The following is a 20575-nucleotide window of genomic DNA, read 5'->3' on the forward strand; positions in this document are numbered from 1 at the left end:
TGTCTTTGGTAATCGCTACAACATCGTATTTCGTATTCGTTTAGATTCCTTCTTTCCTTGACAAGAATGCGAGAGAATAAATCGCGATTAAAAATCTTAATTAAAAAAAAAAAACAGCTAATCTTCGTATGTTGTACCGGCTGGCGCAACTCTGAATTTCAATATCGCCTCTCGTAAGAAACGGAGGTGCGAAGAACGAACATTGAGAAATGCAGTTTATCGCGCTTTCCTTATGTGATCTTCGTGCGAAATTCCATCGTTGTCGAACGAATTACAACTTCGAGTCTTCGTTGATCGTCGCGTGAAAAATTACGGAACACGTTACTTGCAAAAGTTACGAGAGCAACCACACAGTTGCCGCCGGACGAGCTGCCCACGCCGATTTTATCGAGACGCTTCGGAACAACGTCGATTCTGTGCTGCCACGGATAAGTCGACTCATTTATATTTAAACTACATATAATACTGCGACAGTAACGTCGCTTCGATGTCATCCATAATCCGTATCGCTAAGCGGGTGATAACGTTTAATCTGCTTCTGGTACGCAAGTGCGCTTGCAGATACCTACTCGAAGAAGATCGCAATATCGGCGTTTTCTCGCACGTATCTTCCTTGTATTTTCATTTTTATATTTTTCAAATAGGGTATCGTTTCGTTACTTGACAAATCGCGCTGTTAATACAGAAAAACTCTACCTATTTTCAGATTCATACTGGAAATTGAAATCGCCGATATGCAAGCTGTTTAAACGTTGAACTGTTTTGTAAATTCTGACCGTTTTAATAAAAAATCGGTCTTATCGCAAACGTGTATGTGCAACATGAAGTTTATTTGAATTTTTTAGAAATATACATCCTTATTAGAAATATATATCCTTTCGCCTTAATTCCGATTTCGTGATACCTCTCGCTGGAAGGCTTCAAGAGGTCAACCAAGTTCTTGGATTGTGAATAGTCAGCGTGTCGATTTCTTCGGAAGTGAAACCCTTCAGCGTCATTTTTGGCACGACGTTGTTCAAAATATGCGAAAATCCGTGTCCACCAAACTTCATCTTCGTTTAAAAATGAAAGAATTTCATTAGAACAGTCGAGATGGGTTTTTTTCGTATTTCTTTTGTTCTATCATATCGGTAATAAATAGACCGCGGATGTTTGTGCATCGTTTGGAAATTTAAAGGTGCGTCTATCTACAGAACGCACATAATTCATAAATATATATATAACAAGACATTTAACGATTGATCGGATAAGATTTAAATTGGAATTCGAGATTCTATTACGTGAATATACGGAGTGTTCAGTTGCAGGTGTCAGAAAATTTGAAGAATGATTCTTGAAGCCGAAATAAGATGAAAATCAAGAGTAAAAAAATTGCGTTTACGGTTTTGTTTTTTAATTATTGACGATTAAAAATCGGCCAAAAAGTGCCTGCACGCAGGCAAACCTCCTTACACGAACGCAAGGGGGTCAGCCTAAGCAGCGGGGCGTACAGCATATAAAATACACGGTACATAAAATATCCAAAGCGTACCGATTATCATATTTAGCTTCAGTTCCATTTGTAAGAACACGAAATTGTACAAACATTCGCAGTCTCGTGATTCATTCGGTACAATGTCTAAGTACGTACCAATCTGTGTTTCGTGTGAATGTCGTGACTCAAGAGTACACGATCCAGCTTCTGGTCATTTCGAAAATATTTCACACGATCGATCCGTTGCGCGTCGGAAATCATATCCACCGATGGATTTAGCTGATAAAAGGAACATTCGCATCCGAAAAGATCGAACTGACAGTAACATTTCGCGTCATCGGCGAACTGCAGAAGGTCCTCCGGGCTCGGTATAGTTCCTGTCGATTTACGAATCGTGTTAACCAGGTAATAAGAACAAAACAATCGCTAATTGTGCCGCGTTATGCACGAAATGAAGATTTATATCGATAAAACAGTTCGTTACTTCTCGTTGTCGCGATTTAGAATTTCGCTAATTCCACGAGACTCGGTCCACCTTGGCCTAACGTAACGATATCTATCGTCGAACAACGCGTATCGTTTAATAGCATATGATTACACGTACGATCGAGATGAGAGAGAATCGCCTTTTTCGCATCGCCGCCAGCTTCTTGGTAAATTCTCATTATCTCCAAGGGTGCCGCAGCATTTCTTCCAGGATGAAAGCTGACAGGGCACTTCAATTGTTGCTGGACCTCGCCGGTTGCTTGGATAGCCCGTTTCTCGAAAGCTACGAAATACGATTCGTACGATTAATCAGAAGTATTCGACTTCGCTCGTACAAAAGCTCGTACGAAAAGATTTGGGGTACGCTGTTCGAAACGCGGAGATCGTTTAAGACCAGAAACAAACGAATGCCTATGGAATATCTCGTGTGCAAATTAATTTCACGCGATAAAAGGTATTTTCGCAAGCTACAAATATTATAAAAGAGATCGTGTAAAATTAATCGTATAAAATTGAACTACGATTTTATGGATTTCTCGGAGTAACATTCAAGATACGTACGCGTAATTGGCCAAGTGCTTCCAACTTCTCCTATGAATCCTGTTTTTACATCAGGATACTCCTCGCAACCAATAGTCATCTCTTTCAGCATTACATCGTACATGTCTTCTTTCAGCAGATCCTTCTTAGTTTGAGTTGCGCTAACGTAATAACCTTTTAACAAAATTAGATAGGAAAGAAATTCGACACTGTAATAAAACGAATACGAGATCCGCTCGAAATAAAGTTCTTCCGAACTTTAGCTGCCCTCTCATTACATCTACCGTAGAAAGTTGCTCCACTTACGTACATGAACGTCCAACAATAAAACGTAAAATGTAAATAGCAGAGACACGCGTTACCGGACCTCGCGGGGTGGCATACAAATTTTAGCTCGACCGAAACAACGTTTGGATTTTGATGTCGAATCAACGCGTAGTAATCGTTCGAATCCAAATTCGAAGGAACAGCTGACACGCAGCCAACTAAATCACCGCCACCCTCGACCAACACCTGTCGATTCGTACCGGTAACGCGTTAACCAGTTAGCTGTTGCGATCTCTTCGAAAAGCGCGTATTTAGAACGTGTCGCAACAAGTAAGCGGCGACGAGTATACTCGTCAAACACAGCTACCAGGTATGTAAATATGAAACCGGAATTTTTGTATAGAAAATACACGTTTATCGTATGAAAATGATTAAAAATATTTTATTCGAAGTATTGCCCATCGCTAGCTGCACATTTTTCCCACCTGTCTGGCAATTGGTGGATGCCACGGCAAAAAAACTGTCGCTCTTTTGAGGCAAACCAGTCATCGAGCCATTTTCGTACATTTTCGTAAGAAGTGAAGTGCTGGTCAGAAAGTGCGTGTCCCATCGATGCAAATAAATAGTAATCGGACGGAGCCAAGTCTGGTGAGTAAGCCGCGTGCGAAAATATTTCCCAACTGAACGCTTCGATCGTTTCCTTGACCGGTTTTGCTGTACGCGATGGTGCATTATCACGAAGCAAAATTACTTTGCGTTGCCTTTTGTGATATTCTGGTCGTTTTTCACGCAAAGCTCGATTCAAATCGATCATTTGTCGTCGGTAGCGCTCGGTATTAACGGTTTCGCCAGGTTTTAACAGTTCGGTGGTCTTTTTCGGTGGTCTTCCACGTTCTTCGTTCCTCATGTCAAAATTGCCACTTCTGAATTTTTTAAACCACTCGAAGCACTGTGATTTACCAAGAGCATGCTCACCGTAAGCTTCGACAAGCATTCCATGCGATTCTGCGGCAGTTTTCTTCGAATGGTAACAGAAAATCAATGCTGTCCGCAAATCGTAGTTTGCAGGCACAAAATTTGACATGTTCAACGCTATTACAAACTATGCTGTTGTATGAAACTTGTATTGTTGTGAGTCGAAAATGTTTGTGAGATGTCAACAAAGACTTTTGGCATCGATGACGCAGTTTAGTGATAACTACATTATCAGCTAGGGCCATCTATAGGCAAATTCCGGTTTCATACTTACAAACTTGATAATTGGTTAACGAGTGAAAGGTAGCTCGGCATACGATCGCTGTTCCCAGTTACTGTACATCTATCTTGGCAAAGTGGCTATTCACGTACGTATAGCGAAATTTGTCTCGAATGATCTTTTAAGTTACATCAAAATGTGCTCTCGGACGTTCGTATTCGACCGAATATTTCACCGACGAATCTGGTATTCATCGATTAATTTCGAAAATATTGTTGAGATATGTATCATTTTCTGTGCTGGACTGGGTTAAATGCGTAGTAGAGATACTTGTATATGAGTGTCGGTGTGTGGAGGTGTGTGTGTGTGCATGGCGTCCCAAAAAAACAGATGACTGTAAACTAGCCAGTCGGTTAACAGTCGGTAAGAGTCGGGTATGGAAGAAAGTGCTGAGACGCGTGCAAGTGTGTATCGATGAATATATAAGGAATCTTCCATGAAATAAATATATTACTATTTTAATATGAATCGTTAGTGTAAATTTAGTGTTCCTATAACATTATCTCGGCCCCAAAGATCCACAATTCTCAACAAATATGTTACCAGTTCCGGCGATGACGTTAATTCCAGTCGCTTGGCTGACTTTCCTCATGAATGGAATGTTGCGTTGCAAGCCATAATTACTATTCTCCACGATAGTACCGCCGCCAAATTCTTCGTACAATCTTACATCCTCCAGAATAGCGTCCTCTGTGCATTGGTCGTTGTATATTAAATTATACGGGTTACTGTAACTGTGAAAAGAAAAGCAAATCGTTGTAATCGTTGCCTATGTTCGTTTAAATCGATACCATAGCTACGATCTATTGCTTTTCGTAGAACGTAGGTAAGGGAATTTGAATTTGACCCCCTCAGCGATTGTAGAAGCGATGTTGAGAGGGTCACGGGAATACGAGGCCGTCCGCCTCTTCTGCGAGCGAGTTACGCTCGCGAAGGAGCGAGCAGAAAGGGAGAGAAAGAAAAACTCTGTCTTGTAGGATAAGACGATGGAGGAGGATGGCAGTCAGGCGATCTAGAGCCGCTCCCTCGCCGTCCCAACAGACCACGACTAGAAGGAGCGATAGCGCTAGGGGCAATGGCCCCCCTTAAGGGGGTATTCTGGTCTAGAGACATGAATTTCGGGCGATTTTTGAAGCTCTGTACAAGCGAAACAAAAAATATTTCTGCTATCCTTCTTTTTAGCATTTGTTTATCGATATTTCGAGATTACGTAAAAAATTCACTGAAAAAGAAAACTCAATATTTAAAGAGTTATGAGCTGGCAAAGTGGGTGCTGCCAAAGAAATGGGGTGTCGTGGCGTGCATGATATCAACCCTTCTGGTCATCCGAAATAAAAAATGCGAACGGATTCTTAATTAGTATGGATGCCGCTATGGTCTGAACCTTGGAAAAGTCAATACAACATTTTTTCACAAAATGACGGCCGTTTGAAAAAAAATTTCTTATTTCGCACGTTTTTTTGACAATTCCGAACGTTTAAAAAATAGTAATATTAAAGATTTTGAGCTGAGCGTGGTCCGGACGATAGAGGAGTATATAAGGAATATTCAGACCAAATTTTAAATAAATCTGTTCGTTAGAACTTGAGATATCGTGCACGCTAACTCGAAAAAAGTAGTTTCGAGAAAAACGCGTTTAAAGTTTTGAGACGTAAGTACTCGGGCAGCGTCTACCGACCGCAGCAGATACTGCGTCACAAAAATGGCTGTAACTCATAAAATAATTGGAATTTTGAAAAATCCTTTTAAGGGCATATTCTTGAATGTCTAAACTTTGGAAATATGAAAAAGAATTTCGATTTTTTCAAATTTCTAGACCAGAATACCCCCTTAACGCCAAATTCAATAGTCAGAAATTGTTAGGACTGGCTCGAACAAGAGAAGTTAATTCATAAGAGGTTCCTGGAGCACTCCTGTCGTACGCGTAGGATGGTCATCGTGGAGTTTTAGTCGATAAGAGTCCGACACTATTCTGCTGTTCCGCGATTGTTAGAACAGCGGAGAGTCCATGAGGATTTCTCCACGTAAAAAAAAAAAAAAAAAAATTAAGGGAATGAATAAAACTTAGATAGAAATTACTGTTTAATTAAATAAAAATGTAACTTTCCGGTGTTTGAATGTCGAGCTTCGTTTATCGCACTTACGGATATTGTTTCAACATTCCGACGTTTCGAAGCTCGATCTTGCCATCGAGAAACCGTTTCAAGTGACCTGGCGGCTGTACGTAAAACGTGGCGAAGTTCAACGACAGATGTTCGTGCGTAAGGGTCCTTCCAAGCTGGTTCGCATTTTTCTTCCCAAGAACTTGAAAAGAAATCGTAGTTGAATAACGCGATTGCAACGCGCACGATAACTCAACGACAAATGTAAACGAGTACCGTGAACGAGAATGTAAAAATTACGAGATACCACTTATAGACTTATAGATAATCATCTTCTACGATTTTACAATTTCGCGTCAACTGATATAATTAAATAGCTTCTAATCTATACGTATAATTCATTTTTTTAAATTTTAGTCTTTTTACTATCAAACTTATCGTATTATTATCAGTCGTATTATTATCATATTGTAATTCGTAGCGTATTAAGTTTCGCCAATAACGTTAATTCGATTCGTTAAAAGAGCTCCGAAAATAAAGGCAAGTACGTTGTATACTTTACCAGTTTCTACAGAATTGGATGCACGCGCCATGCTTTACGCGATTATGTACCAGTTTTCCTCCGTATTCAGATTTTCAAAAATCACAAACAGACCACCAGGCAATTTCTGCAGACACAAAGTAAGCGAAAAAATAATTAATTCGTGTTTGTACGGTATAACGTAACAAAAGTATCGCGCATCTAAATAATCTTATTTTTCCGTTTGCATTGAAGTTCTTGAGTTTTTTGCGAACAGAAACGCTAGGAAACGTGCAATGCCTTGCACTACTTGTCACGCACTGACGTTTTTGACGCACTGACGCATTTATATGCGTTGTAACACTGGTAAGTTAGGCAATAAAAATATGATCTTCGACACGCGCACTTCGACAAGATCTTGGCGAGTCTTTGTTTATCGAATAATCGGATAGATTAAATAAATTTATCTCGATTAAATTAGATCGCTAGGAGAAGGATTATCTTTCAAAAGAGATTCGCTGTAACAATTAGAGATCTTTGAAAGCACGAAAAAATTTCAAAGGTGATAAAACGATAGCCTTTTTACTGTAACGAGGTCAGACGCGAGCATTTTTTATCCGAGACAAAAATAACAAATGAGGAAATATTTGTCAGATTAAAGGTCACAATGGCATAAGTCAGGTTTTCGAGAATTTAAACTTGCTCCGACTTTCGGAATTATTTTTTATATAAAAATAAATAAAAAATATAATAAATTGTTTAGGATGATAAACGCGAAACGCATCGTTTTAGAAAAATTCGCAACCCATCGACTTACGTCACTGTGTTAGGATGATTTTATAGTTATGGAACGTAATTAACGTATTTCGTTCGTATCGGATTTTTCGGCATTTCGTTGAATGAAATTAAAAGCTTAAAAATATTTATTTGCAAGTTCGTTCAACGTCTTATAATCTAAATAAAGAGGATTAATTACAAGATTTCTTATTATTATCATTCATTTTATCCAAACATTTACATTAATAATATTCGTTACATACTTTGGATTACTTTAATAAATTATATCTCAAAATATAATAAACAATTTGACTAATTGTTTAGGTAGAGCTACCGTTTTCCAAATTCCTACTGCCACTTTAGTTTCAATTATTTTAATTACTTACTTTTTTACATATACATTATCTCTATAAGACAGAATTGTTATTTTTATACAATAATGTAACTTCCAGTATTTCTGCACTCGCATCACATACAACGTTCGCTAATATCATTATAAAAGAAAAAATTCAATCGATATTCTCGTAAGATTCGTATCCTTGTCTAACTTATAGTAACAGATAAATACATTTTGAAAGTTTCCGAGCGGACAGACTTTGCTCTTTACGTACGAGCAATGATATTTTAGGGAATTTTACTAATAATAATTGATAAAAAATTTCCTGTTAAATGATACAACCGATGTCGCATAATTGTACAGGGTGGTTGGTAACTGGTGGTACAAGCGGAAAGGGGGTGATTCTGCGCGAAAAAAGAAGTCGAAAATATGGAATAACAATTTTTCGTTCGAGGCTTTGTTTTCGAGAAAATCTACTTTGAATTTTCGCTCGGTACGCGCGCACTTTATCGCGTCTCGTTATAACGGATCTCACTGTAGATCGTTGTCTCGATGGAAAAATTTAAAAAAGAAATTAAAAAAAAAAAGAAGTTGAAAATATGGAATAAAAATCTTTTTTTTAAATTTTAAATTTTTCCATCGAGACAACGATCTACAGTGAGATCCGTTATAACGAGACTCGATAAAGTGCACGCGTACCGAGCGAAAATTCAAAGTCGATTTTCTCGAAAACAAAGCCTCGAACGAAAAATTGTTATTCTATATTTTCGACTTCTTTTTTCGCGTAGAATCACCCCCTTTCCGCTTGTACCACCAGTTACCAATCACCCTGTATATAACAGTGTTCGCTCGTTCAATATTAAAATTCATATTTGTTTGTCAAATTGTTTCTCGTATCATTTGCACAGATAAAACCCGGAGAAAAGGAACAAGGCGGCAAATAAATTTACACATATTTATAACTTCGTTCCTTTTCCGAACAGAACCCTTGGTTTTGAACAATTTTTATTGCAAAACTGGTCGATCGTAGCTATTGCGAGTACTTGAGTAATTCTTCGATAAAACGCAGTAACATCAAGTGAACTAAAACTACCGAAATTTTCGAGACGCAGAGAATCGTACGATTAGACCGCAGATATTTATGCAAATTCGTGTTTTCTTCATTGGCGAACTCCTTATGCCATATCGTTGTACGTCTCGTAAAAACCTCGGCGTTTTCAGTTAATTTAATATTATCGTGTTTGGTCGAAAACTTATCGCCACGTCTAATATGAAAAAATTCTCAAAGTATAGTGTTCGCAGAGAAAAATGCAATTTTCTTTCCTTTTTCTGTTGAGAAACATAAAAATAGATGATATTTGTTTAACAATTTCTTATGAGTCGTTACAAATGAATTATTTGTTACTTTTATTCTAAGTATCCCTTTATTATTATTAGCCCCCATTTTACGATATCGGAGATTAGAAAGAAAGTAACGCTTTATACAAAGTGCAGGCCTTTATTTTGCACATACATCTTTCGTAACGAGTAACACGACAAAGTTGCTCGAAATTACTGCAACTTTCGACTCTGCCGAACTGCCATTACAAGACTTGGATAGGCAAAGCAAAAACACACGGCGAAGAAATGAAACGTTTCGTAACGGCCCATTTGTACAATTTCGTAGAATGTTAATCCGTTTGTACGACGTTGTTACTTTTCTCTTTTTCTATTTCTCCCCCTTATCTGTACCTTACAACTAAAAAGCGTATCGATGAGTTGTAGGCAACAGTCGAGGATAAGTCAAAGGGAAGAAAGCTTCGATTATTCGCTCGGACAGTCGTGTTACTTTCGTTTCGTCGGGTATGGAGAGGAAAAAATCGTTTAAGAACGATAAACGAATAAATAAATAAAACTAAAGGAAGAAGAAGAAAGAAGAAGAGAATTATCGTAATGAAAATCAAAATCATCAAGCGTATCTGAATTCGAAGCCGATAAAATTGTCGAATGATTTTCTTTAATTAAAGAGCTTGTCAGCTTCGTCGTAGAAATTCTCTTTGGTTGAATTACGCGCGCAATAATTTTGTATTATACTTACAAATCTCAACGTAATTTTTTTACATCTGCCTCTTTACGCAGAAGAGAAAAAGAAATACATACATTACAAACTAACAAGAAAAAAAAAGAAGGAATAGCCCGAGTTTCGTGTCTTTTTCACAGTGCTTCTGAACGCTATAAAATTCATCGTTTCTCAACTTTGTACAAGAATTATAAATCTAAGAGTAAAACAGAAAAATGAGAAATATACAGTCGTCTTCAGTCCACGGGGAATATTAATAAATCATTAACTAAACTACATTTACAAGGGAAATTCAACAAACGAATAAACGGTAATTTGTAAAAGAAAAAAAAAGAAGAAAAAAAAATATGGGATGTGCTTAAATTGAAAAAATTAATGGGACGAGATGCCGTATCACATATATCTATGCTTATATATTATATATATACAGATTTCAGTCGGCAATTCGTCTATCCTTTTTCGTTATCTCTCTTTCCTTCGAATGTATACAATATAAAATGCTACGACCTTCTCGTGCAATTTTTCATGCAGCACATATCAGAAATCATTGTCGTCATTAGAATGCATACCTTTACGTAGAATCTGGTAACACAATAACGCATCGTTAACGCGCCTAATATACGGCACATATATTTTCTTATGAACATGAACACCAGATACCGTCGTGCAGCGTATCATATCGTGATAAAGGGATCCTTGTCGCATACTATTAAATAATATTCCGACAGTTGAATACCACCGAAAAGTCTATGACATGTGTTTACGTATTAGATCACCCAACTTATTCCGAACAAAGTGATCGCTAGAAACACGTGTTTCCAACGCTCATCGAAGTATAAGAATCAATATAACATTTAATCGAGATAATATGAAGTTTGTGTGACACAAGGAAGAAACAAATTGGATATGTTTAAGGCACACCAGAATTAAAAGTGATCGTTAACCACTGTACAGCAAAAGGTTCGTGATCGTATAACGTATACTTCATTCAGAACAATAACTGGGTCCGTCATTGGTAAATACATGACATAGACTTTCAGGATATTTCGATGAACACTCGCGAGTAGGGAAAAAAGACTTCCGACTCGCTTATGGTCCTCAGAATCGTTTAGACCTACGCTCTTAGACTAAGAGATAGTACACGCGTGCCATCTCTAATATCTCGTATTAAGATTATTGTAGCGCAAAAACTTTGAACGTTGTTGGAAGACTATCTTCAACGAATACGTAAACATAACTTAGATCGGTGATATGTATAATGGTAGAAATATAAAATGGAGACCTGACAAAATGGTAGCGTGCTTGAAGTATATTTACATTCTGTTCGGTATCTCGCGAGATTTCAGGCAATTATGGAGTTCTATGTAAAATCGATATTTTCACGATTTTCATTTTAACGATGGAAATCAATTGAAGTCATTTATAATTTATTAAAAGATGTAAAATGCCTATGGTAAAAAGATACCTATGCTAATGGAAGACTAGCAGCACTATCTTAACGCGAGACAAGGACAATACTCCGTACTGCATCACAAACTATTGTACTGCTACAAGAGAAATCATCCTCGAAGCTAGGATGGAAACTAACGGTCAAAACGTTTGTCGTGTGCCACGAACGATTATAGATCGGACAAAAATACAGGCGGTTAACAACGAAACATAAGGAAGGACGACTGGCATCTGCGAAGAAACATGTACACTGAAGAAAAGTTATCTTTATCGATGAGAAACGGTTCAACTTGGATGATCCACTCGTATGTTCGTACTATTATCGAGATATTCGAAAAGAACTATTAAGAAAAATTTTCTGACCTGGCATTGAGTTAAGAGGAAATCAGTTTTGTAGAAGGAAAAATGAATTGTACGAGTTACCTGCAATTAATAAAAAGTCACATTGACAAGTATACAGAATAAATTGCTAATCCAGAATATATGTTCCAGCAAGATAATGCTGCTATGCTTACGGTAAAAGTTATTCAAGAATATTTTTCAAAAAAGAAAATTTCCATTCTTCAGATTGCTATCACCAGCTAACTACACAGAAGGTAGACAATTCGAAGATTTGCACGATTCAAAATCCTACAATAAAAGAGAATTGGAAAATATTTCCCAATGTACAATTAAAGTTTTGTATAAATCCTTATCAATCAGAATGACTGAAGTAATTGAGAACCATGGAGGCTCTGCACATCATTAAAAACATCTATAACTACGTTATTTATATACTTTTGTATTTATAACTTATGTAATATGAAATATAAGTTTATATTTTTCAAGTGTGCTATCACTTTGTCTGTGTCCATTTTCGTATTTATACCAAGAGAACTCATTGATGTAATGTCAATCTAAGTAATGTTTAGATTAGATAGATAGTGGAAGGTAATCTTCATATAACATTCAAAGTTTTCACAGTACCATAATTATAATATGAGAAATTAAAGATAGCATGCGTGTTCTGTCTTTCTGTCTAGAATTATTATTACCCATTGCACAACAGTGCATTACATCGCGCATAAAACAATCTATCCATGATGAAACCAATTCCAAGATCAATCCAACGGTGATTACTTCACGACGAGAATTGCACGATCGTCCAATGACCACTAACATGGCCAAAAATATTCTTTTTGTTGTTTGTTTGTTTTCATGATCACTAAATCAGCAACGGTAATTATATGAATAATAGTACTCGTAGCACTAATGGTGATAATATAGTAATAATAATTTACATTTACACTTTTCCATACTTATTTACTCAGTTAATTAATTATATTTCCTATCTACTTACGACATGCTTACGTTTACACTCGCTCATACTTCAACGCAATACAGTCTGTACTCAATCCTTAATGAAAATCATTAAACACTCGAACATATATATATATATAAAAGTAAGACAAGCAATCGTAAAAAATATACAGTGAAACGCGTAATGTACAAGATCGATGAAATAGATATTGCTGAACCTCTCTCTCTCTCTCTCTCTCTCTCGCTCGCTCGCTCGCTCATGCTTTCCTCTTTTCTCTCTTTCTCTCTCATTCACACACTCACTCACTCACACACACTCACACTTTCTCTCAAAAACTATCGATCATCCAAAAGTACTTTCTTTCCTTTCCGACAAATGTAATAAAAAATAAACGACCCAGAGAATAGCTTTTAGCTTACTTTTTAGCTTCTCAAAAAGACGTAGCACTATTAAAAGTCTACGGAAACGATATAAATATTAAAGATAATAATAGCACTGCTCAGACGAAATTGACGAGTGCACGCGAAAGTATGGATCCACAATGATCTAAATTAGTTAAAAAATTGATCGTATCGATCAATACAAAAGTAAATGGTGACGCGCAATAATGCTTCATTTTATAGCAATCTTGCACACAATAGGATATCTTCATAAACTATCGTCGCTATCATCGGCATGAGCTTCAACTGAGACATTTGCGGCGAGCCTCGCGGCACTTGCTTCTCTACTAGTATCAATCTCTTGTTCCATCGAATTACTCTGCATCTGCTGTTCGTCTATACGTATATGTGCATATAAATGATACCATAACACGTTAACAATATCAATAAGTTTTACGTAGTAAAGTTTCGTTTATGTAAAATTTATACGTTGAATATTATGCTAATTACCTGATTGAGTCGCTGGAGATTCTTCGTCTCCTTGACCTGGACCTAATATAGCTTCTTTCATTTGACTATTAACACCCTTTGGATCTAAGTCCGTCGCCCAACTAAAGTACATTAGTGCAAGATCGGTATTACCCAACTTTTTATGTACCTAATGAAAAAAAAACAACTTAAGTAAAAGAATATAAAATGTAATGACAAAAAAAGACATTACAATGCTTACTTTCCCTATTGAATAATAGACTAGAGATTCTTTGGGTACAATATTTTTTAATTCCTCAAATTCCCTAAGTGCTTCCGCATGCCGACCAATTGAGAAGTTGATACTTGCACGATGAAATTTGCATAACATATTATCAGGGTCATTTGCGATTGCAGTATTCAGAGTCTTTAAAGCTTCATCAGTTTTCTTCAGTGCATGTTGCACAACACCAATGTGACACATTATTGCCGAATTCTGTGGACTAATTTGTAAAGCACGTTGAAAATGCAATTCTGCTAGACTATATTGTTCCTGTTTAGAGAATATTGTCCCTAATCCAAACCTATAAAATAAGAAAAACAACATATATAAAATAATACAATTATCTCGTTATAAAATATCTTGTAATTTCCTAAACAATCTCTTCAATTAAACTTACCATGCATTATAATGCCTAGGATCAAGTCTGATAGCATTACGAAATGCAGTAATTGCCTTATCCAATTCTTCTGTAAGAACATACTCATGACCAAGCAGTGTGTAGGCATATGGGAAATTGGGATCTACCTATACATTTGAAAAATAAAACTTGCATCTCAAGTATAACTGACAAATTTATCACTATATAAAAAAATGTAAAACGAAAATTAAAATCTCCGTCAATATTAAAGTGTACAAATAAATGACGTACTTGAATAGCTCTTTGAAAGAATTTAATTGCCGTTTCATGCTCAGTTTGTGCAGAAAACAGATTTCCTGTGGCACACCAAGCTGCTGGAGAATTACGATCTTCGGAAACAAGTTCTTGTGCTAGAGTAGACAGTTGCACTTCAGCATGCAAATGCCACAAAACTGTACTATAAATTTCCATAAGTTCAGTCCTTTGAGGTTCCAACTGCCTCACTTCAGCAAAATAACTACCAAAAAATAGTGAGTTAGAATTTCTTATCAACTATTTCAACTTTTTAATTTTACAGTTTAGTAGACACCAACCTAGCAGCTTTCTTATAATCTACCATTTCAAAATGTGCACGAGCTAACATAGATAATACCCATCCTGTATTATAATGCCGTGCTGGAAGAACACTTAATATTTCAACAGCTTGGGTACAATTAAATTGACTTAAATGTTGATATGCCTCTCCTAATTCTTGTAGCAATGACATTAAACCCTCTGAAGAAAAAAAAGAAATATATATATATATATTATATATATATATATACACACATATATACATAATACATAAACTGTTGAGAAAAAATAATTTCTTCCAAAACGAAATTATAATATTGATAACATACCAGCACATTGTTTCTGGAGTGTTACTGCACAGACATTAGTACTACCTTGATTGTTTAATGCATTTACACTAGCTACAGCTTTTTCTGATGTAATCGTTTCAGTTTTTTCTTTTTCATTTCGATTTCTCTCGTTTAATTCATTAAAGTTAGCTTTATTTAAGTTAGTTTTTGAAAGTCTAGCTTTTGTTTTGCGAGACGGAGACTTTGGAGTAGCAAATTTATTTCTATTTGGAGATTTATTATTTTCCTAATAAAGAAAAAAATTATTTTGAGTATAGTTATAATACTATAACACTGAATGTACCTACAATATCATACAATACCACACAATTAGGAACGAAAAATTATAATAAAACAAATAAATCTACCTTCACTGAATAGCTGTGACTGAAGAGCCTTGAGGAACGTCTAACATTGGTACCTTGCAGTGTTGGTGGAGCTGGTGTTGGAGTAGTAGGTGTAGCTGTTACAATATTAGCGTTATTACTCGTATTTCCAGATTGAGAAAATACTGGTTTCCCTTGCTGTAAAGGAGTTTCCTTCCTTGACATTAATTGCTGCAAGTTAAAATATTTTCTATGTAATTTAGTATATTATGGCATATATATGCATTTATAAATCAACGGGTGCAACTTAAATCTTACCCCTACATGAGCCCTTAAACTGCTAACACGTTTTGCTAGACTTTTCTGATCATTAGCTTCTGTAAGAGTAGTATGTGAAGGTAAAACTGTTGGTTCAGGTGTATTGCTTTCCAATGGTAGAATACCAAAACTTGGAGTAAGGGGGCTCATTGTATTATTGAACATACTACGATACCGTGGAAGCTTAGCTCTTGGTGATATTGAAGGACAATTATTATAATGTGTAGGTAAACTTTGTGGACTTTCATCTACTGGAGAATATAATCGTATACCAGGTCCAACCCCATTAATTATAGTTGATGCCATTGTGATTTGTGCAGGGGTACTATAAAATACAAATAACATAATATAAAGTTATTTAAATACTTTAAAAATTGCATACTTACACAGTAGTGCCATTTGTAGGTGTACCATTTGAATTATTTGTAGGTACAATGAGATCAGATTCAGTTGCATAAATGGGAGTAGGTGTACTACCATGGCACATTGCAAAATTATCTAATTTATCTAACTGAAAAATTTTTGTAGGATCTACTACTTCACCAACATTACATAATTCCTCAAATGAATGCCAAAGAAATGGATTTAGCTTCAAAGCCAATTTATGCGCATCATTTCCCTTTGCTGTACGCATCATCTTATAATAAATCTTTGCTATAATCTGAAGCGAGAAGCATGCATGTTCTCCAAATTGAGTTGCTATTTCTTCCAGGTTTTTTAGCTGTTTATAATATCCCCCAATTATCACAGCTTCTGCTTCTGCATATCTGGTAATTAAAATATCAAATTATATAAATACATTAAAATAACAAAACAGAACAATTTAATACTTACTTCTCTAAATCATAACAACATTTGGCTAAAAGAAATCTGCATTGTGCAGAATTTGGAGCTTTTTTGGAAAGTAGTGCATAAGCTTGTCTAACTCGCCCTGATCTATAATAACATGTTGCCAAAAGAAATAAAGTTTCCTCTGAGTCAACTAAAATGACAATACAATATCGTAATTAAAAGATGCCAAGAGATAAATTGAATGTTATAAAAATTATAATTAAAAAATCTTGCCTTCTGCACACAACCGTTCTGCTAAAAATATTGCATCTGGATAAGCATAATGATTTAAACAATGCCATATGGCCGCCTGTAATCATACATGTTAGAATATATTGACATAACACACAAATACACACAATGACAAGAACATTTAATCATATTTTTACAAATACAAAAGTACATACATCATATTTGTTGTTAACTTCTAATACACAAAGTAACATGCTAACACTCATAAAAATTTATTGGTTTATGTACAAAATACAAAAGAATCATAAACGTCATAAAGGTTTGTACTTATTTATAGTCATATCCCCTCCCGTTTACGTCCATTTCGCAAAAGCAAACAACCCTAAAGAAGTTCACCCTCACATAAGAATATATTCAATATCAAATAAACTAGAATCTTGATAACCTGATTAATGGTAGAATATCGCGAAAGTAACGAAGTATCATAAAATATCGCACAGAATTGAAAATCAATTTTCTGTTGAATAACAAACATGCGTGTAAACGTTTTTCAATTTCTCATGTCAGTATCAATAAGTGTGGATGATGCGTCCAGATAGAAAATCGCACGTCACTGCCAGTTATTTCTCAAACTTAATCAACTTTACCTGCACTGGCTCCTGTACAATCATCGTTCACACGGCAGACTTGGTCATATAAGAATAATCTCGAACGTTTCAAGAAAATTTAATGAAGAAAATCCAAAGTCGAATGACTGGTGTGTATAAAAATTTCTTAGGAGTCCATCTTTGCTCCGATTCTTTTGAAGTGAACAACTAACTTCAGAACAAAGGTTTACCAACATTAGAAGAATGTCAATTCCATAAGGAATTAACAGTGTATTTATAGAAGAACTAAAGCTATCTTCAAGAGTTAAATACTTTCAACAGAAATTACTTTTTCTACAAATATAAATTGTAAGTTAATAACATACCGTTTATTTAATGTTTCATTTAAAATTTAAAGACGTAGGGAAAAACTAAATTTCTATCGCGATGATCCGATATGTATTTATATATATCAAATTCTTACGATAAAAATAATTATAAAATTGTTATTAATCATATCAATGATTATATCAGCATAGAATATTGCTTAACTTTGTTGTAAATATATTTATTACATCTTATGTACTTTATTCTAGTGTTTTATTATTAACGTTATAACAACGCGAGTTTCGAGAATTTAAATAATTTGTTACATTTTGTTGGTAACATACTAAAGCTACCCATAGAGTATAGAGATATAAGGATAGAATGCGTGAGCGAGCTGAAAAAATCATATAGGAATAAAAAGAGAATGTTTCATAGAGACTCTTTGGATCCTTGTCTAATAAAGCATGCACATTCGTACAATAAATATGAAGTATAACACCAATCTATGAATATTATGTTTATGCACCAATCAACGAATGGCAACAATGTCATGCCTGATCAGATAAGGACTGAATGGGCCTTTATGCAACGTTCTCTTTCTATTCTCATATTGCATCCACTTACATGGAAACATGTGACCGCGTACTCTATCTGTATGTATGTATGTATATATATATATATAACTACGTCTACCTACCGACAAAAGCTTCACTGCTAGCGAAAAAGTATACAATAAGTCACTAAGTTTAAAATATCGAAATGTATTATAATTAATAATGAATATAAAAATGTTTGTTTAATTGATACCAATTGACACCAACGTTTAATTGATATTAATATAAAACTAAATCGATGTATTCAAAACATTACAAATTACACCTGTATGTGTATATCTATAGTATAAGTCATTAGTTCAAAACAATAAATAGCATTTTGCAATTTTATCCTTAGTAAAATAAATAAAAAAATAAAATATTGATATAATTAAGATATCAATAAATTTATCATGTTGGAGTATACCTTAAAAACATTCTTGAAATCCATATACATAACAATCATGTAAGTACTTACTTACATTTTTACATAAAATAATAACATAAAGATGAATGAGGAGAAAATATATGTATATCTTTTTTATAGGCAATGAAGCAATTATGTAAAAATATACTTTATAAAGATGTATTGTTTATTGCATACCTGTTTTCACTCAAGCCTTCGTTTAACATCAAAGACCAAGTTAACATATATTTGTATTTGTATTGGTCTTATTATATTGCTTAATTATTTCGGAGCATTCACACATTTATTTGAAATTACATATGATTCAAATTTTGTTTACCCATACGAAGGTGATGTACATGAATTTGTGAATGCATTACGACATAATAGAAAACCTACTGTTGAACCCATAAATGAATATAAATATACATTTTTAATTGATAATGAACAAAAATGCGTAGACCCTGCATACAACATGTTTCGTGTTGTCTATATAGTAAAATCTGCAATAGAAAATTTTGAAAGACGATTAGCAATTAGAAATTCCTGGGGTTATGAAAAAAGATTTTTTGATGTACCCTCAAGAACAGTCTTTATGTTAGGTGTACATCCATATGATGATGAACTTCAAACAAAAGTGAGAATTGAGGCTGCAAAATATAAAGATATCATACAAGCAGATTTTATAGATTCATATTATAATAACACTATCAAAACCATGATGGCTTTTAAATGGCTAGTAAAATATTGTTCTAACTCAAAATTTTACATGTTTGTCGATGATGATATATATGTTTCTGTAAAAAATGTTTTAAGATTTATAAGAAATCCAACTAACTATCCTGATTATTTAAAAGAGCCAAAGAAAATCGACACCCATAAAAAGAGAGAAATTAAAGATAGCGATAAAATGGAAGAGTTAAGTGATGATATAGTTACACAAAAAAATGTTCATACTTTTGATAGAAAGAATTTGTCTGTTTATGAAAAATTAAAAAGAACACTTTTTATGCATAGCTTAAAGCAAGATTTTTATAATAAAACATTACATACACTTCCTGCAAATAATTATGATATACAAAATAGCATAAATTTAAAACCTCTCCAGGAAGAACATATAAAAGATGAATTGACAATAAATAGAACAAAAAGACAAATTTTTGATTTTGAACTTCCAGAAGATGTTAGATTATTTGCAGGATTTGTATTTGTATCTTCACCTCATCGTCACAAGTCTTCTAAATGGTATATTTCACTTAATGAATATCCTTACCATTTATGGCCACCATATGTTACAGCTGGTGCATATATACTGTCTAGAGAAGCTCTTTTAGATATGTATTATACTAGCCTTTATACTAAGTATTTTAAATTTGATGATATTTTTTTAGGCTTAGTTGCGAAAAAGGCAGACATAGAACCTTTTCATTGCGAGGAATTTCATTTTTATAAGAAGGATTATACAAAATTTAATTACAAATATGTAATAAGTTCTCATGGATATGGAAATCCAAATGAGTTATTGAATGTATGGAATGAACAAAAAGCTCTTGGTAATGCCTAAATTTTTAATTGCATCCAAAATATTTCTAATATGAGTTTTATTTGAACATGAATATATTTTTTTAAACATTTGCAAATAAAATCAAATATCATGTAGTTCCATATCACTCATATTTCTAAATAAGGAAATCAGTACGTTATATATTTATTTTGTACAATAAATATATTTAACTATTGTATAATGTACCCGCGTTAGTAATTCAAAATATGTATACTTGAAAACAATTTTTTGAAGTCAAACTATAATAAATAAATTAAGGTGAATACAATAAAGTGTGCATACATAATTAAAACTGTGGTTAATTTGATGATGTATGTATAGGAATTTCATCTCATATTATGAATTACTGAAAGGTTAACGAATTAATTAATAATAGACTAAATATCTTTCATATAATCAATTTATTATAAACTATATTTAAAAATAGTCTTATAAGAATAGACATAAGTATAATAATCAATTTTTATATATATA

At 34.4% G+C, this 20575-nt stretch overlaps 3 protein-coding genes across 3 annotated transcripts; 1 reads left to right on the forward strand and 2 right to left on the reverse strand.

Moving 5' to 3' along the window:
- Nucleotides 1-876: 876 nt before the first annotated feature.
- Nucleotides 877-6968, reverse strand: LOC138178812 (phosphotriesterase-related protein). Its single transcript, XM_069111078.1, has 7 exons — nucleotides 6687-6968; nucleotides 6167-6326; nucleotides 4566-4756; nucleotides 2522-2674; nucleotides 2079-2243; nucleotides 1631-1851; nucleotides 877-1052 (listed from the first exon to the last, which is right to left on the reverse strand). Exons 1-7 carry the CDS (start codon nucleotides 6715-6717, stop codon nucleotides 921-923), a joined length of 1053 nt encoding a protein of 350 aa, XP_068967179.1. The 5' UTR covers nucleotides 6718-6968; the 3' UTR covers nucleotides 877-920.
- A 4618-nt stretch (nucleotides 6969-11586) lies between these two features.
- Cdc27 (cell division cycle protein 27) lies at nucleotides 11587-17435 on the reverse strand. The gene is made up of 13 exons (XM_069112339.1): nucleotides 17272-17435; nucleotides 16667-16742; nucleotides 16436-16583; nucleotides 15988-16368; nucleotides 15602-15926; nucleotides 15326-15514; nucleotides 14958-15204; nucleotides 14649-14829; nucleotides 14347-14572; nucleotides 14095-14222; nucleotides 13677-13998; nucleotides 13457-13604; nucleotides 11587-13342 (listed from the first exon to the last, which is right to left on the reverse strand). The coding sequence occupies exons 1-13, from the start codon at nucleotides 17293-17295 to the stop codon at nucleotides 13215-13217; spliced, it is 2523 nt and encodes an 840-aa protein (XP_068968440.1). The 5' UTR covers nucleotides 17296-17435; the 3' UTR covers nucleotides 11587-13214.
- A 798-nt stretch (nucleotides 17436-18233) lies between these two features.
- Nucleotides 18234-20196, forward strand: brn (beta-1,3-galactosyltransferase brn). The gene is made up of 2 exons (XM_069112340.1): nucleotides 18234-18597; nucleotides 18679-20196. Exon 2 carries the CDS (start codon nucleotides 18716-18718, stop codon nucleotides 20099-20101), a length of 1386 nt encoding a protein of 461 aa, XP_068968441.1. The 5' UTR covers nucleotides 18234-18597; nucleotides 18679-18715; the 3' UTR covers nucleotides 20102-20196.
- Nucleotides 20197-20575: the final 379 nt, after the last annotated feature.

This window comes from Bombus flavifrons, chromosome 4 (genome assembly GCF_040668555.2).
Source record: "Bombus flavifrons isolate JBK064 chromosome 4, iyBomFlav1_principal, whole genome shotgun sequence".
In the NCBI taxonomy this organism is placed as follows: Eukaryota; Metazoa; Arthropoda; class Insecta; order Hymenoptera; family Apidae; genus Bombus; species Bombus flavifrons.